The following is a 17,091-nucleotide window of genomic DNA, read 5'->3' as shown; positions in this document are numbered from 1 at the left end:
ATATATATATATATATATATATATATTGAAATTTTCATTAAAATACAAATTTAAGGTGAATTTTTCTCTATTTGGTATATTTTCATAACACACATGTTGGGCGTAGAGAGAGTATGACTATAAAAATTAACCTTTAGGAAGAAAAAAGCCTCCAACAATTAAAAAAAATAAAATTGATAGAGTTCCTGCAGAGTTTGAGATTATCATTGTCCTACACAACCCTGCAATTGTCCTGTAAATCCCATAAGCCACTTGCTGAAGCAAGAATATCACAAGGAGCTGCTTGAAGAACCTGCATTAAAAACAAATTATACATCAAACTCTCAACATTTTTATCAAAAAGATAAGAGCAGGTTACCTGCTAGCCTCCGGTGCAAACCCAATTATGTTGTATGTTATAACAACCCAAAAAGTGGACTCCAGCATTGAGATTGGGATCCTCAGAAAAACTAATGGAAGAGTGAAGGTCCAGTGAAGGTCCATGCAGGACATGCAGGATAGAAAAGGAGATCCCTCTGCTTGTAGAAGGTTGGAAGCCTTGCAATGGTCAGAGATATTTCTACAAAACCATGGAAAAGGTTGCACATCATTCCAAATAGAAGAGCACCATTGTACAAAAGGCCATCAGATATCGTGTCTGCTTCTGTCTGTGTTCTCAAGAACACTGTTGAGACGATGCATGCAACAAGAATGATCTTCAAAACAATATGGACATCAATTAGTATTATCTTACATGCATCACATACTGCATCAGTATATGTTCTATTTGTTGGTACTTTTAGAATGAAAATCAAATTTGAGGATGCATGGAACCTGGATAGACTTGAAGACGTAAAGAAACAAATTTCTCCTGAGGAGGAGCCATTCTTTTGCAAAGGAGGAAGTTAGCAGTTCTGAGAATAGGACAACATGCTTCTTAAAGACAAGCGCAGCATGGTGATTTCTGGTCTTGTCAAAAGGAACTAAGAGCTCATTTTTTAGATGCAGTCCAATATGAAACTGGTAGAAGTGATCAGCAAACTCTTGGGTAGTTATATAGCGATGAGGCTGAGCATGATGAGCCCAGTATTGCGCTTGGTCCTTGTGAGAGATGACCTCTTGGAGGAAGTCGGCAACGCTCTTTCGCTCAGGACAGCGAAATCCATAAGATTCAAAGAAATCAAGAACATACTCACGTGGACCTTGGTAAACTATCTGACCTTCACTTAAAAGGATAATATCATCAAAGAGATTGAAGGTCTCAGGTGTTGGTTGGAGGAGAGACATCAGTATGGTGGCCTCCCCTAGATGCACAATTTGTTGCAAGCACTTCACAATCTGGTAAGTTGTAGAGCTGTCTAATCCAGTTGATGTTTCATCCATGAATAAGACTTTTGTCGGCCCAACAATCACTTCGCCTGTAATTAGTTAATGTTAAGTTTGTTCAAGAGGTAGCCACCAAAAAAGAATAGGGGCATTTACATACATAGCACACATTTCTAGTGACATATCTTACATTAAACTTTAATAGTTACACACATAGCACTTAAGTCTTTATTATCATATCAAAAATAGCTCTATTATTACTTTTTAAAAGTGAAATACACCTTTTCATGCATTAGTTTAAAGCGTCAAATTGCTATGAATGTAAATATAAAAATTTGTGTAAGATATGTAATGCTATACATATGTAAATTTCCCAACAAAATATGAAATTTGCAAGCATGAGCTTATGCAAGCAAAACAGCAAATTGGTATTTGTGTTGAGCTTTTAACTCATATGTAAAGAAAAAATCGCTATAAAAATTCATTTGAATCGTTTGCTAGGTATGCAAATTTTCCCAAAAAAAAATATAGTGGCAAGAAATGAACCGGTGGTGAGCCGCTTCTTCTGTCCACCAGAGATCCCTCTTCTCATCTGATCTCCAACAAGAGTATCAGCACATATATCCAACCCAAGTATCTGCATCAACAGAGTATACCTTCAACACGTCACAGTTTGGATATTTATTAGTAAGATAAAAAAAATTTACCACATTGAGCGCCAAACAAAGAATGTTGAGTGCAATGTACTGGTACATGATTGCACAAAAATCTTTTTTTTTTGGAAAAAAATAAAAAAAAATGTCCCAAAAATTAAAATGTCACAAACAGGCGTGCCTTAATAACATATTCTGTTTGGAGGCTATGCTTCACCCCTTCTACTGAAGTAGCCTGCAAGATTTCAAATAGATCATTAGTAAAAACTAGTAAATAATGAATAAAAACACAGCTACATAACTATTATTCCAATTAAAAATCAATTACAATAAAAAATCAATTATTTTCAATAAATTCTATTACTATGTATAGGTGTTCCTCCATAAAAGCAAGAAGAAAAATAATGCAATGAAAATGCCAAAAAAATAATCATAATAATAACCAACCTTCATGAAAAGGTCAATTTCTGCGTCAGGGAGTATTCCTGCAGCTTTCTCCCTCTTTGAAAGCTCCTTAAGCAGTTCTGCGCCATTTTAAATGTGCCATTTTACAAATGAGTTGAAACTCACTCTCCATTTATTTGATCAATTTATACAGTTACAAGGAAAATATGAAATCTTAGGAATATATTTGCACACCATAATCAGCGGCTCTGACGCCTTGACACCTAGCAGAGAAATCAAGAGTCTCTCTAACGGTCATCGTTGGCACATGGACGTCGTTTGCTCCAATGTATGCCGCAGATTTCTGGGGAACGAATTCATCGAACTTGTACCCATTGTAAGTAACCTCGCCGCTTGCCTAATTATTAAGTAATCAGTCCCAAATCTTATAAAGCCAGGGAATTCTATTGCAGACAACAAACCTTGAGACTGGAGTTCAGATTTCCAGCTAAAGCTTGAAGAAGAGTGGTTTTTCCGGAGGCGGGAGGGCCTAGCAAGAGCGTCATCCTGTAAAATTCTTTCAAAAAAAAAGATTAGTTATTTACCATTTTTGGTGAAGATGACAAAGATGATGAAAGAGGTTGGTGGTTGCAGGCAAGGTGTTCGATGAAAGGACCTAGAGGGCCTGACGATGCCGGAGACATCTTTGAGGATGGAGAGCTTGGTGTGTTTGGTGAGGCTTACGCCGATTTTGTGGAGGGCCAAATCGGCGACGTTAAAGGGGGTGCGTGCGGCGCTCGTCTGCCGACGCGGCACTCCCCTTCTACATTAAGCTTTTCAAACCGAACCTCAACGGTCGGCAACTGGATTCCAACCCTGCATTATCTATCTGATGTTAGGGATTTTCTTATTAATGGAAATACTCTTTGTATATGAAAGGGGCATTTTCTTATTAATGGAAATAATATTTGCATATAAAAGGGGCATTTACATACATACCACACAATTCTTACGTATTTACAATACACTTGTAGTTCACCGTAGTTCTCTAGTTCTATTTAAAACTCCCTCCCTCATTCACACACACACGCAGATATGTATATACATACATCTACATGTATATTAAAATTAAAATATGTCTACCTGAAATTATATATATATATATATAGTGTGGGATCTACAATGATGCTCGGGCATCGAAAGGATTGAGTGCGAGAGTCCACCCGATCAACTGCAGGTAGTGTCTTTTTTTTCTATAAATTCTAAATATTACGCCCAACAAAGCTAAGGATTCCTCATTTAGAATCTTTACAAGGGAAAGAATGACCTGATCGACCACGTGATTTCCTTAAAATCATCGGTCGGAGTCCTACAGATCGACAACACGATGAACTATCGACTTTTCATGACCATGCTGAAGGAGTCGGGTCTTCGGTGGTTCAACAATCTACCGAATCAAATCATCCTTATATGAATTCAGGAGCCCCTTTTTGGCTCACTTCGGTAACGTACAAAAGCAAAGGAAGGATATCGAGACTCTGTTTCATATCAAACAAGAAGAGAAAATGACTGCAGGCTTACATCACTCAATTCCAGAAGAAGATGTAGGAAGTGAAAGATCTGGAGCCTCTCATCGCTAGAATAGCCCTAAAGCAGGGAATCCACAACAACCAATTCAAGTAATACCTAAACCTGCTCAAGCCTAGGTTCTTCATCGAGGTTTTGAAACTAACTAACTACCACATCATTGCCGAGGAAATCCTTAATGAACTCCTCAGAGGCCAAACCGGGGACATCCGATCATCGGTAACATTACTAAAGGGATCTAGACAAGGGGAAAAAGTCGAAGGGTGATCGAGCCCCTTATGATTGACAGAACGAAAATCCTTGACCCAAAGATAACCGAGGATGTAACCAGGGCAAAAGAGGTCAGTGGAACCATTCTGACTAGCGGTCGACACGGTACTATGAGCGATCACACGTATTTGGAGAGATAAAAGATTCGATTCCCATGAATGTGTCGATGCTCAAGCTAGTTGAAATCACTATAAATGGTGAGTATATATGTCAACTCTTCTCCTGAATTAGGGAAGATGAAGTTACCAAATTGATCTTTTTATATGCACAGAGGTAGTTAGTTAACAATAGTCATAGTCTGGTTATAATAAATATGGCTCTTGCTGATAACAAGTTGTAAGGATTATAGTTGATTGTTGTGGAAGCGGTAGTCTATTTTGAATGTTGCAGACGGTGGTTGTGACGCTAACTTGTCACGTTTGTCATAATTGAAAGTCATGAAAATAATTGGTCGTATGGGTCATTAATGGTTGCATTTGGAGCATTAGTTAGCCACAAAAGATGTAATACATGAGTTGTGAGCAACGTAAGTTGTAGTTTGTCACATATGTTATGGTGGCAAGTTTTGATAACGTCATAGTATGCTATAGAGATCAGATAATGGGGGTTTTGTGAGCTGTGGGTTGTGTATGTTTTAGCTATTCATATAAGTCATAGCAGGGAGCTGCAATGGCATACGTAAGTTACGGATGCAAGAGTTAAGAGTTGTATGAGTGACTTGCATATGTAGTAAGTCACGTAGGTAATAGTTGATCACATAAGCCATAGTGGTTATTTGTGATGATATCTGTAGATTTGTAGAGGCTGGAGTTGAGAGCTGCAAAAACAATGAACCACATAGATAATAGTTCATCATGTAAGCCTTGGTGGTGAGTTGTGATGAAGTTCTTATGCCGCAGGGTTCAGAGTCGGGATTTTTACAAGCTATGGACCATGTAGGCCGTGGTTGGTCACGTATGCCTAGTGGTGAGTTGTGGAAACTTTTTGTGGGTCGCATAGGAAGTCGAGGGCTGCACGAGTTTTGGACCACGTAGGCTATAATTGGTCGCGTAGGCTATAGTGATGAGCTGCAATGACGTCTGTAGGCCGCGGAGGCCTGAGTTGGGAGCTACAACGAGAGAACTTTAGGAGTCCGGAGAAAGTGATCATCATCTAGGAGCATTGTTACACTATATTCAGAAAGTGTTGTAGCTCTATATGTGAAGGTGTTGTTATACCGTCATCGGGATGTGTCATTGCATCACATATGAAGTGAGTTGTTACACTGTCTCTGGGAGGTGCCATTACACCGTATACAGGATGTGTTGTTACACCATCATCAAGGAGTGTCTTTGCACCGTATCTGGGATGCATTGATACATCATTTTCAAGATGAGCTATTACACGGTCTTCGAGATGCGCCATTACATTATTTAAGAGGTGCATTGTTACATCGTTTTCATAATGCATTGTTATATCATATTTGGGGTGCATTGTTATATTGTTATAGATGTGTGTCGTCATTCCATAACATATGTTGTGATTTTGAAGCACATGTTGTGACTTCAAAAGAGACTTTATTGCAAGGAACATGTGGTTGCCGGTGATACTAGACGATAGCCTACAGGTGGTGTTTGAAGCTGGTCGACTACTCTAAATAGAGCTGGCTAGAGGCGGCGGTGGCGGCAACCGGAGTTGGCTAGCAGCGATGACAGTCGAAGTTTTTTGGATTCGGCCGGTAGCGGAAGTTAAAGTGGGTATGTTATGGCGGCATCCAGAGTTCGCTGGCGGTGTTGGATAGAGTTAGCGGCAGAGGCTGCCGAAGTGGGAGGCATTCATAGGGTCTACGGTGCATAACCGATGCTGGAGTCCAGCTCCTCTTTTAAGCTTCAGTTTTTCTACTGGATCCAAGTCTCTCCCCCCTTTCAAGAGAAACGTAGGGCTCTATTTATAGAGTTATGGTTGAAAATAAAGAAAGAGTTTGGATCATTATGATCAGACGACCCAAAGATATTCTCTAAATCAGACAGTGTTTTATGAGTATTTATGGGTCTGAATAATGTCAGAATTGAGCAATTTTAGACTCGTTAGATTTGTATCACAGAGACACTCAATTTGATTATAAACATGTCAGATTTGGAATCAGTTTGACTTTTCAATTATGCTTGGAAAGCTCCTTGAAGTGGTTTGATGGCTTGATTTGGGTTTGATTTGACTTGGATTGAAACAATTTTGATATTGTTTGGTCAGTTCATTGTGTCGTTTAGTTTGACTGTAAATATGTTGAAATAGGAGTTACGAGTGACTTTTGAAATAATTTTTTTAACATTTCTTGCTCAAAAAATTATCTCAAGATCTGTGTCATGCCTAGAGATTCGTGCAAGGTGATATAAATTTGTTGATGGTATATCAATAATAATTTCAATTAAAATTAAAAGAATACATTTTTTTACACACCAATCACCTAGAATTTTAAATATAATTGATTGATCATCTAAACTTAAAATTTTATAAATTCAACCACCCAAAAAAAACCCAAAATTTTAAATTTAGCCAATTAACCATTCACTAATTAAAAAGAAAATAAAATTTTGGTTGGTGAAATGTAAAATTTAAGTTTAGATGAATTAAATAATATTTAAAATTTTGGATGATTGATACTTAAAATCTTTAAAAAAAATTAAAGTGTTTGTTTTGATTCGTGATATCACAAGTCCACCTAAACTTCTAAAAATGGAGATGTGATGAACTAGAGGTGATAAGATTTGTAATTTACTATAAAATATGTATTAAATTTTGAACGAGATGTTCTTTGTTTTTTAATGCGTGCTAAAAAATTTGCTGCAGTAGAGTAGCAAATTATTATATTAGCATTGTACGAAAATTCAACACACATTGAAAAAATAAAACAACTAATAATGACACCAAAAGTCTTAAATGGAAAACCCGGAAAGAGAAAATCTATGGGACACGACCTAGTTGAAGAGTTCCACTATAAGAAAATGATTATAATCGCAACTACTTGTCTCATAGGCGGGAAAGGGTTACAAGGTTTCCCAAGTTATAACATCGACATGACAATGAATTTATTGTTAGGTATGAACGACGACTGATAGCAATTGACAGTGTCTAATCGATCGTGGTCGACAGTAATTGGAAGTGATCGACAACGGCCAGCAGTGGTCGATAGAGACTAGCGGTGATTGATGGGGTCGGCGTTGGTCAACAAAGATCAGTGGTGGTTGACGACGACCAACGGTTGTCGAAGATGATCAGCAAAAGTCAGGGACGGTCGGTGATAGTCGACGAAGGCAAGAGTCGACAGAGGTCAGTGGTGGTTGACGATGGTTGACAGTGATAGTGTTGGACCTCAGCTCTTTCTCAAAGCTTCAAACTCTTTCTCATATCTCAAACTCTCCCCCTCCTCATGGGAGGGGTGTGACTTTATTTATAGTATTATTGGTGCAATTAATGCAGGAATATGAACCACTTTGAACGGGTGGACCGGAGAGCTTTCTTCGATCATACAGTATTTGATGGACATTTGAGTGTTCTAAAGATGCTGAAATTGAGCAATCTTAGCCCCTCTGAATTATTTGTATTGAGACGCTTGATTCGACTACAGGCTTACTAAATTCAACATTCGTTTGACCCTCTAAAAATGCTCGGAAAATTTTCAAAGGTGGTTTAATAATTTGACCTAAGCTTGGTTTGACTTTAATTAGACTAATTTTGACATCATTGGGCTCATCTCATTGAGCCGATTAGCTTAACTCTAAGTTCGTTGAAATCATACATCTGGATGACCTTTTATCAAGGTTTAAACAACAATTGTATCAAGATGGGTGTCATATTTTAAAATTCGTGCTGGAGTTAGGAAATTTTTTGCCCATCTATCAGTCGTACTTACGGTACTATTAATGTTTGGTAAAAGTTGATTTGATAGAAGTAGTTAATATATTTTTCACTGGCATAATTATCAGTTATATTGAATATGCTACTCTCTGTGACAGTGATTAAATCATACTTACCAAGTTCGTTGAATTATAAGTTCAAGCATGTTCCATTAATCTCAATGGTTTTATAGCATCAATTTTTAATGTTTATTTTTCAAGAAATATATATATATATATAAAAGAGAAAACTCACTGCAGAATTCTTTCTCTAATCTTCTTAAGGAGCCGTTCGTTGTCTTCGTCAGCAACTTTAAAAGCCTGCTCGACGAACTCTCGGCGCTGGCTATAGGTGAGCTTGCGAACATCCACCAACTTCAGCTCATGAAGCTTTCGTTTCTCCATATCTCCGCCGCCGCCATTGCAGTCGTCGTCGGCGGCGGACTTGAGAATAGCCGTCCGAAGTTGCTTCAAAGTTGGAAGCCTCATCAGAGAAGCAAACAACTCCTTCTCATCTTCTCGTCCGTTCTCCTCCGACGTCGCTCTTGAGCTCATCCTTTCTGTGCTCCTCAACTCCTCCATGCCTACACACTCTCTCTCTGTCTCTCCGGGAAGGTCTCTTCTATAAGTTTTTGGCGGTTTTGTGCACCGACGGCTGATGTGACAATATAAGTAATCAAATTTAAGAGATTATATTTGGAGGTAGTAGTTGACCATATAGTCCAAGAGTCTGATTCCGCCTATATATTGTTAAGAAATGCCACAAGTTGTGGGAGATATTACGTATTATATCATAATAGTTGTCCTGAAATTATTTTATTTCAAGATAATTACATCACAAAACAATTATTCATATATGCAAAATTGATTTTGTATCAGAGCTTACAGCAAAATTGTAGTTAACATTATTCAAACTTGTTGAGGAACCATGTTAATAATCATAAGAATATGAATGAAGAAAATAAGAAAGACAATAACACAGGATTTAATGAGGTTAGGCAATGTGCCTACGTCCTCGGAGCGAATAGCGACGGCTTTCAAAATTTCCTGAAGCAAACTTCTACTACATACATATATATATACATATATATATATATATGAGAAACTAGAGCGAAGAAAAACAAGAATCGACACAAAACTAGAAGAACACTGAGATTTAACGAGGTTTGACAAAGATGTCTACGTCATCGGGAGCAGAGCGGCGAATTTCACTATTTAAGATGAGTCCAGTATATACCCATAGGGTTACACATCATATATATAGACATAACCCACAAATAAAATTACTAACACATCCTCGCTCCCCCAACCTACTTATCTCCAAGAGACGCACATCTTCACTATAAGAGACACATCTCTTCACTCTAAGAGACTCCAAATTCTGGATATGAGTCATACTTAACAAATCTCCACATTGGCGAATATCCAGCCCCTTAGAAAAAATACATCATGAAGTTTCTTATACCGAAGTGAGTTGGACAACCATGCCGACTAACAATTGCAAACATTTAAAAAGTTCAAGCAATACAAGAACTTGTTGATAGTGTCTGGCTTGATCAACATATCTGCTGCAGTTTCATCATATGATTCAACAGAGTAAATTCACCTATAATTGTACTCCCCAATAGTTTATAGATATTTCTAGCAATGATCTTTCCTTTTGTCACAATCAATGCACCTTTAATAATTTTGATGGTTTCTATATCCTCGTCTACCTTAGGAATAAAACCATTTCTATGTAAAGTACTCAAGGAAATTAAATTCTTCTTCAAATTTAGAATATGTTTTACATCACATAATATTCTGACAGTGTCATCATACATCTTAATTCTAACTTTGTCAATACAAACAATATTATAACATTTATCATCTTCCAAATAGACTGAACCAAAATCAGATAACCTGTATGAAGTAAATCATTCCCTGTTAGGTGTCATGTGATAAGTGCATCCTAAATCAAGAATTCATGCATCCTTCAACTGAGTTGTTGTAATTGAAAGTGCATCACTATCACTGTAATATGTAACGTCACTCTGCACCATATTCATGGACTTGGAAGATAAATCATGTTTCTCATCAAACTGCTTCTTGAGTTTTAGACAATCTCTCTTCATATAATCCGACTCCTTGCACTTGTAGCAATGAATCATCTTTCTGCCTTTAGGCTTTGACCTGAAATTTCACATTCCAAAACTCTCCTTCGCCTCCTCCCTTCCACGATCCTGATTACCCTTAACATATAAACAATTACCATGAGAAAATTCCCTTGCATTCTGCTTTCGCTGGTTGTGAGACACAATGCTGCAGTAATTTCATCAATTTTGAATATTTCTTTCTCATATGTTAGAGTAGTCACCAGATGTTCATAGAAGAAAGACAATCAACACAGTCAAATCATTGCTCGGTTTCATCCTCAATACTCGCTGTGATTATTTGATTGAAGAAATTCAAATGTTGCGCCAGATTAGTGTTTGACTGCATCTTCAGCTCATACAGTATTTGCTTCTTATACAATTTATTTGTTAGGGATTTAAACATAAACTGAGATTCTAATTTCTTCTATACTTCTCCTGGAGATTTCAGATTCATAACATGATACATATTCTCATCTGTTAGACATAAACGTATGGTACATGTCGCTCGTAATTGTGATTCTTCCCAATTTTCATCTTCCATATTATCAGGTTTCGTAGCTCGCAAAGCCTTCAAAATTTTATGTCGTGCCAACAAATCTTTCACCCTTATTTGCCATAATCTGAAATTTACGGTTCCATCGAACTTCACTTTCTCAAATTTTACAATAAACATTGTTATTTGCATTTAATCCTGTAGCAAACTTTTTCTGTTCGCACAAAAAAAAATTTGGTCAAACTACTGCAAACACCTTGCTCGAAGCCCTTTTATGTTCACATGAACGCCTCAGCTGAACTCCACTTATCGCAACACCTCTTGCGACAAATTTGCAAGCTCTGCTGTTTGAACTCCTCTGTTTGCAAAACGATGCTTTTGTTCGTAGTAACTGCACGTGAACTCCTCCTCTGCGAAACTGGCAAACCGCTCGACTGCCTCTTTTGCTATCGCTACAGCCCTCTCGTGCGAACTTTCTATCGCGGACTCTCGGTCGCGCTAATCTGACTGCTGAAGTCACGCAAAGCCTCCTATCATGCACTCCCCGGTTGTCGCCCGAAGAAGCCTGTCCGCGCTGATCACCTTATTGCGGAGTTGCACCAAATTTTTTGAACTTTCCTGGCCGCGCTAACTCCTTCCTGCAAGTAGTCACGACGATTTGAGAACTGCTGTGACGATTCACGAACTCTTCCGCTCAACTGAACTGACGCTCGATCTTCTACTCGCAAACTGCTCTGCGAAATTGTTGTGATCCTCTACGTAACACCCGCGAACTCCACGCAAATCTGTCGCGCCAAACTGCTCAAAGAACCCTGCGTCGCTGAACTCCTGTATCGCTAGAGGTTCACAAATCTAGAACACTGTCGCAAACCCTTACCGAAACTCTTCAAGCCTCTGAACTTCGCCTTCACCTGGTTGCGCGAATTCCTCTACATCGCGAGGAAGAACCCTAGATGCCGCGATTCGTTATCACCTACTCAAACTATGTGATTCGTGATTACCTGCTCAAACTTCGCAGGCGAAAGAAGCCCTCCCGTAAATTAGTGAACTGAACTGCTCCTCTCCGAACTCAAATGCTTCTGTCGCAATCTCAAACTATTCATGCACGAACTCTAGCTGACCTTCCTCTGTGAATCTTCTTTGTTAAATCTTCTTCTTGCGTCGATCTTCTCCGCTCTAGAATATTTCTCTGATACAAATTGTTGAGAAATTAGAGCGAAGAAAAATAGGAATCGACACAAAAACCAGAAGAACACAGAAATTTAACGAGGTTTGACAAAGATGTCTGCTTTCTCGGGAGCAGAACGGCGAATTTCACTATTTCAGAGGAGTACAATACATACACATAAGGTTACACATCATATATATAGTCATAACCCACAAATAAAATTACTAGCAGACCCTCACTCCCCCCAACGCACTTATCTCCAAGAGACACATCTCTTCACTCCAAAAGACTCCAAATTCTAGTATATGAGTCATATATAACAAATCTCCATCTTGGCGAATATCCAGCCCCTTAAATATATATTTATTTATTTATTTATTATATATTACTCTTAGTACGATTATAAAATTATCCTGTAAGGGGCACACACCCTCAACACATTTAATGAAACTTTTTCAATTGAACAGATGATTAAGCTCCTCTCCGCTGCAACATATGTCCATTATCAAGGAAGTTTGGTTTGGAGAGAATAAAAAGATATTTGAGGCATTTACATCCATATCATCCGGTTCTTATGTATTTACACTTCTAACATCCAAGCATTGATTTTTATATTTATACAAAACAAATCATTACTATCACATAAAAAAAAAAAATCACTATGTTAACTTAAGAAAATTGAAATGCTCCTTTTTCATGCTTGAAAAATGTGATAAATATGTAAAAATTGAACTTCAGGTGTGAGAAATGTAAATGCATAAAAATTGAGTGGTTTGTATGTAAATCTTCAAAATATTTGTCATGATAGATTTTAAAAATCTTATTATAAGATTTAAATTTTGTTGGATGAGGTCCATGACAAGGTCAATGAATATTAAATGAAAAGCAAAGGAGTTAATTAATTTCAGTAATATGGATATAAATTGTAATTATTCCTAAAGTTGACGAGATTCTTGAAATTTTCATTATTTTGGACCGGCGGGAAGATGATTTTGGTGCTTTATCTTCTGTCCCTATTTAAAGAGAAAAAAATCATATATCCGGATTAGATGCTGATGATGTTATTAAATGTGTTATTAATAGTATTGTGGTGTTATTTTGATAAAATAATATCAAATTCTGCCAATAGCAAATAAATACTATCATCCTCACATGAAATCATATATGGACTCCTGATGTAATATTTTCTCGTATTTAAAGGAGTATAACTTCGCCACTCTCAACAATATGAAAAAATATTACATCAGGACTTCGCAGGTAGAGTTACGTGCGGAGTCCAATGAAATCACGCCAAAAAAATCGCCCCTGGGGAATATTATTCCCCCCGTGTTTTTTTGGTGTTATTGTATGTTATTCATGTGTCATTGTGTTCTCGGAATATTTCTGGTGTTATAATTAGACAATAACACATCAATAACACACAATAACACCTGAATAACATGGGAGGAATATTTCACTGTGTTACCGGGCCGATTTTTCTTTTTCTCACATTCGCGTGTGTGGCGTGATTTCATTGAACTCCGCACGTAACTCTACGTGCGAGTTCTGATGTAATATTTTTTCCAACAATAAAGAAATTAATAATAAATTGATGAAAAATAAACTACAAAAAATAATGAATTTTCATAAAATTAACTTAATCAATAACAGATCTTCATATAATTATCATATTCTAAATACATCCATGTTTAAATTTGATTTTTTTTCCCCAAAACTTTATATATTTTAGGGTATTTAGATACATACCCCGGAATTTTTATGTGTTTACCCATCAAGGGCCTAAACTATAATAATATTATTTACATTCATACCACATCATTATTAACTTTTTAGAAATGAGATGCACCTTTTTTTATATAAAAATTTATAATACCAAAATGTTATAAATATTAATATGAAGTTTTAGGTGTTCGATTAGTAAATCCATAAGAATTGTGTGGTATGCATGTAATTTTCTAATTTTATATTTCAACAAATTTATAATGAAGTCTGAGTGTATTGGCAAAATAAAGCCAAATTTTAAACTAAGAAACTTCATTGTTTTTTTGTCATCATTTACCTCCAAAATAAAGGATCAATCATAAAATATATCTATGTGCTGGCTATAATTGGCCAGAAAGTATCTTTGTTTTTCATTTAGGTTGAATATTGCTAAGTTGTTTCAAAAGATAAAAATAAAATAAGTTGTGTGGTCCAATTGTCAAGCAAAAATAATAGAGGAGGGAAAATAAGCAATTGTCCCAAGATACGCAGTGGTGGAGTGATTTTTTACCATCATAGCATTGTAATAGAACTCAATACACACTGAGATGAAAAAATATGACCAGTAGGAACATCGTAAATATTTACATAAAAAACTTTGAAAGTGAGAAAAAATCATAGGGTCTAGCCCAGTTGAAATAATTTACTATAAATGGTGAGTACACATTTCTACTCTTCTCCTGAATTAGAGAATATGGAGTCACAAAGATGATCATTGTAAACGTATAACCGCATTTCATTAATAGTAGTTGTAGTTGACTGTAATGAATGTAGTTCCCAATGATAGTAGGTTGCAACAGTCGTAGTCGATTGTTATGGAGACAATAGTCCGACGTGAATATTGTAAGTGTTGTTCATTGCACTAGCTTGTCATATAGATTTTAGTTGAAAGACATGTAGTGGTTACCCATGTTGGCCGCATATGGTTGTATTAGGAGCGTCGTTTGGTCATAGAGGACGTATTAGGAAGTTGCAGGAGTTGTGAGCTGTGAAGGTCATAGTTGGTCGCATGAGTAGTAGCGTTGAGCCGTGACGATGTTCGTAGGCTGTAGAGGTCGGGTCGGGCAATGTACTAGCTGTGAACCACGTAGAACGTAGTTGGTCAGGTAGACCGTAGTTGTGAGATGTGACAACTTCCGTGGTCATAGACGCCCATGTTAGGAGCTGCACAAGTCTTGAATCACGTAGACCATAGTTGGTCACGCAGGTTGTAGTGGTGAGCTGTGATGATGTTCGTAGACTGGAGGGTAGAAGTCGAGAACTGCAAAAGTTGTTGATCACGTAGAGCGTAGTTAATCATGTAGGCTATAGTAGTGAGCTATGATGACATTTATAGGTCGTGAGGGCCAGAGTAGGGACTTCATGAACTTTGAACCACTTAGGACGTAATTGGTCACGTATGTCGTAGCAGTGAGCTGTAAAGACGTTTGTAGGTTGCAGGGGTTGGAGTCTGGAGTTGCATAAGTTGTGAACTACGTAGGTCGTATTTGGTCATGTAAGTCGTAATGGTGAGCTGTGATGACGTTCGTAGGCCACAGTGGTAGGAGTCGGGAGCTACACGTAGGTGTGCGCCAAGTAGGTCATAGTTGGTCACGTTGGTCGTAATGGTGAGCTGTGATGACCATGGGCTGTAGGAGCTAGAGTAGGGAATTGCATGAGTTGTGTGCCACGTTGCTCGTAGTGGGAGCTGGGATGATGTGCATAGGCCGCAGAGGCAGGAATCTAGAGCCGCATTAGCCGTGCATCACGTAGGTCATAGTTGGTCACGTAGACCATAATGGTGAGCTGTCATGACGTCCATAAGCTGCAAAAGCTGGACCCAGGAGTAGGGCAATAAGTTCTTTTACGCACAAATGCCGTAACTCGAGAAACTGTGTAATCTCTTCTCACTTGGAACAAAGAGTTGTTCATGTCATCACCAACTAATTGTGGAATATTTCAATTGGGTTTCCCTTTCTAAGTTTTCTATATAAATACTTCCCGTATGATAATTGGTTGCTTACTTCTATCTGTATGTTGCATTTTCGTACAATGCTAAGACAATAATTTAATTTTCTATCAAAAATTACCTAGCATGCATCAAGTATGATTATAAATTTGTTGGAATCAGAATTCACATGCTCTCAAATTTTACTTTGAAAATTATTCAAATCCAAAAAGCATCATCATTCGTACTTGATCAAATGTGTTTTTTTGGTGGCGAATCCAAGCTCGCTTCTCAAAATTTTGTTTTATTTGTTTGGAGTTCTTTTGCTGGAGATGGCTTCATCATAATACTCTATTCTAACATATTTTTCCCAAAATAATGGAGCAGTTGTAGAAAAGTAATTACTGTGTAACATCAGTGTGGGCTCTCCGTACATTACATGCATCATAACATATCTATCTGCCTGTAATAGTTTCTTCACAAAAGTTTATTGTCTCTCACGCAAATAGAAAATTTCTGAGTGGTTTTTTAAAACTGTCATGCCATTTGGCATTTTATAGATATAGATATAGTTATAGATATAAATATAAATATATCTTTAAAGATGATGGAATCACTCAACCATTAATATGACAAATCATTAACAAAATAGAAATTTTTGTTGAGTGTGGAGCCCAGTTATAAAAATAATAAATCTATATGTTTTTGCTATTTTTCTGTAACTACCCCTGCCTGCCGGTTTTGCGAAATTCCTATTTGGCTCTCCCGCTCTCCCGCTCCCCCGCTCCCCCGCTCCCCCGCTCCCCCGCTCTCCCGCTCTCCCGCTCTCCCGCTTCTCCCGCCTTCGTCTGGGTTCACGAATTTGGAGCCCGCTCTGTCGATTCGCGATAAAGGAGAAGAGAGGACTAGCGATTGCATTAGAGGAAACGATAGCAAGAACTTCAAGTGAAAAGAAAAGCAAGATTCGGCTCTCCCTTATTCTTCCTCTGTTCTGCGTTGGTTTGCTGGTGAAGGAAGTATCGCAAAGCACGGGGAAGAAGACTTACGGGCTGAAAGATACGAATCAATAGAATCGCAAGGTGTGCTCTTTGGTGTATCTCGGTGTAGAGAAAAGAAGAGAGTGAGAAAGTGAGACTTTCTCCTGCAATTATTATTGTGTTCAAACGGTATAAATTCCTCAATTAGTAAAATCCTCTGCAACTCCGTGGATGTAGGCAATTTGCCGAACCACGTAAATCTGTGTGTTCTTTTCTGGTGTGATTTTTCTTCTGAAATTTTATTTGCTTCGTCGTCGATCATTATTCTATTTTAATATACCACAACAACTGGTATCAGAGTTGTGTTCTGGATCTGAGGAAGAACGATGATTAGAGATGAAGTGAAGGTTTCAGGGATCAAGAAGTTTGATGACACAGATTTTGGTTATTGGTGGATGCAGATAGAAGACTACCTCTATGGGAAGAAACTTCATCTTCCGTTATTGGGGAAAAGACCTGAAAGAATGGATGAGACTGAATGGAATCTGTTGGATCGACA

General features: G+C 37.7%; 1 protein-coding gene across 1 annotated transcript in view; it reads right to left on the bottom strand.

The window, feature by feature from the left end:
* LOC110029743 (ABC transporter G family member 42-like) overlaps positions 1 to 8,691 on the bottom strand; it is a 13,132-nt gene extending 4,441 nt beyond the window's left edge. The window contains 12 exon segments of the mRNA XM_020732168.1: positions 132 to 292; positions 359 to 489; positions 492 to 695; positions 814 to 1,397; positions 1,852 to 1,942; positions 2,140 to 2,193; positions 2,406 to 2,482; positions 2,598 to 2,760; positions 2,825 to 2,909; positions 3,019 to 3,136; positions 3,139 to 3,218; positions 8,328 to 8,691. Coding sequence (XP_020587827.1) covers positions 132 to 292; positions 359 to 489; positions 492 to 695; positions 814 to 1,397; positions 1,852 to 1,942; positions 2,140 to 2,193; positions 2,406 to 2,482; positions 2,598 to 2,760; positions 2,825 to 2,909; positions 3,019 to 3,136; positions 3,139 to 3,218; positions 8,328 to 8,653 — 2,074 coding nt within the window. The 5' untranslated portion in view covers positions 8,654 to 8,691.
* Between the last annotated feature and the right edge of the window lie 8,400 nt (positions 8,692 to 17,091).

Source organism: Phalaenopsis equestris, unplaced genomic scaffold (genome assembly GCF_001263595.1).
Source record: "Phalaenopsis equestris unplaced genomic scaffold, ASM126359v1 Scaffold000600, whole genome shotgun sequence".
In the NCBI taxonomy this organism is placed as follows: domain Eukaryota; kingdom Viridiplantae; phylum Streptophyta; class Magnoliopsida; order Asparagales; family Orchidaceae; genus Phalaenopsis; species Phalaenopsis equestris.
Note: the sequence above shows the minus strand (reverse complement) of the source record. Positions and strands in the feature narration are given on the sequence as shown.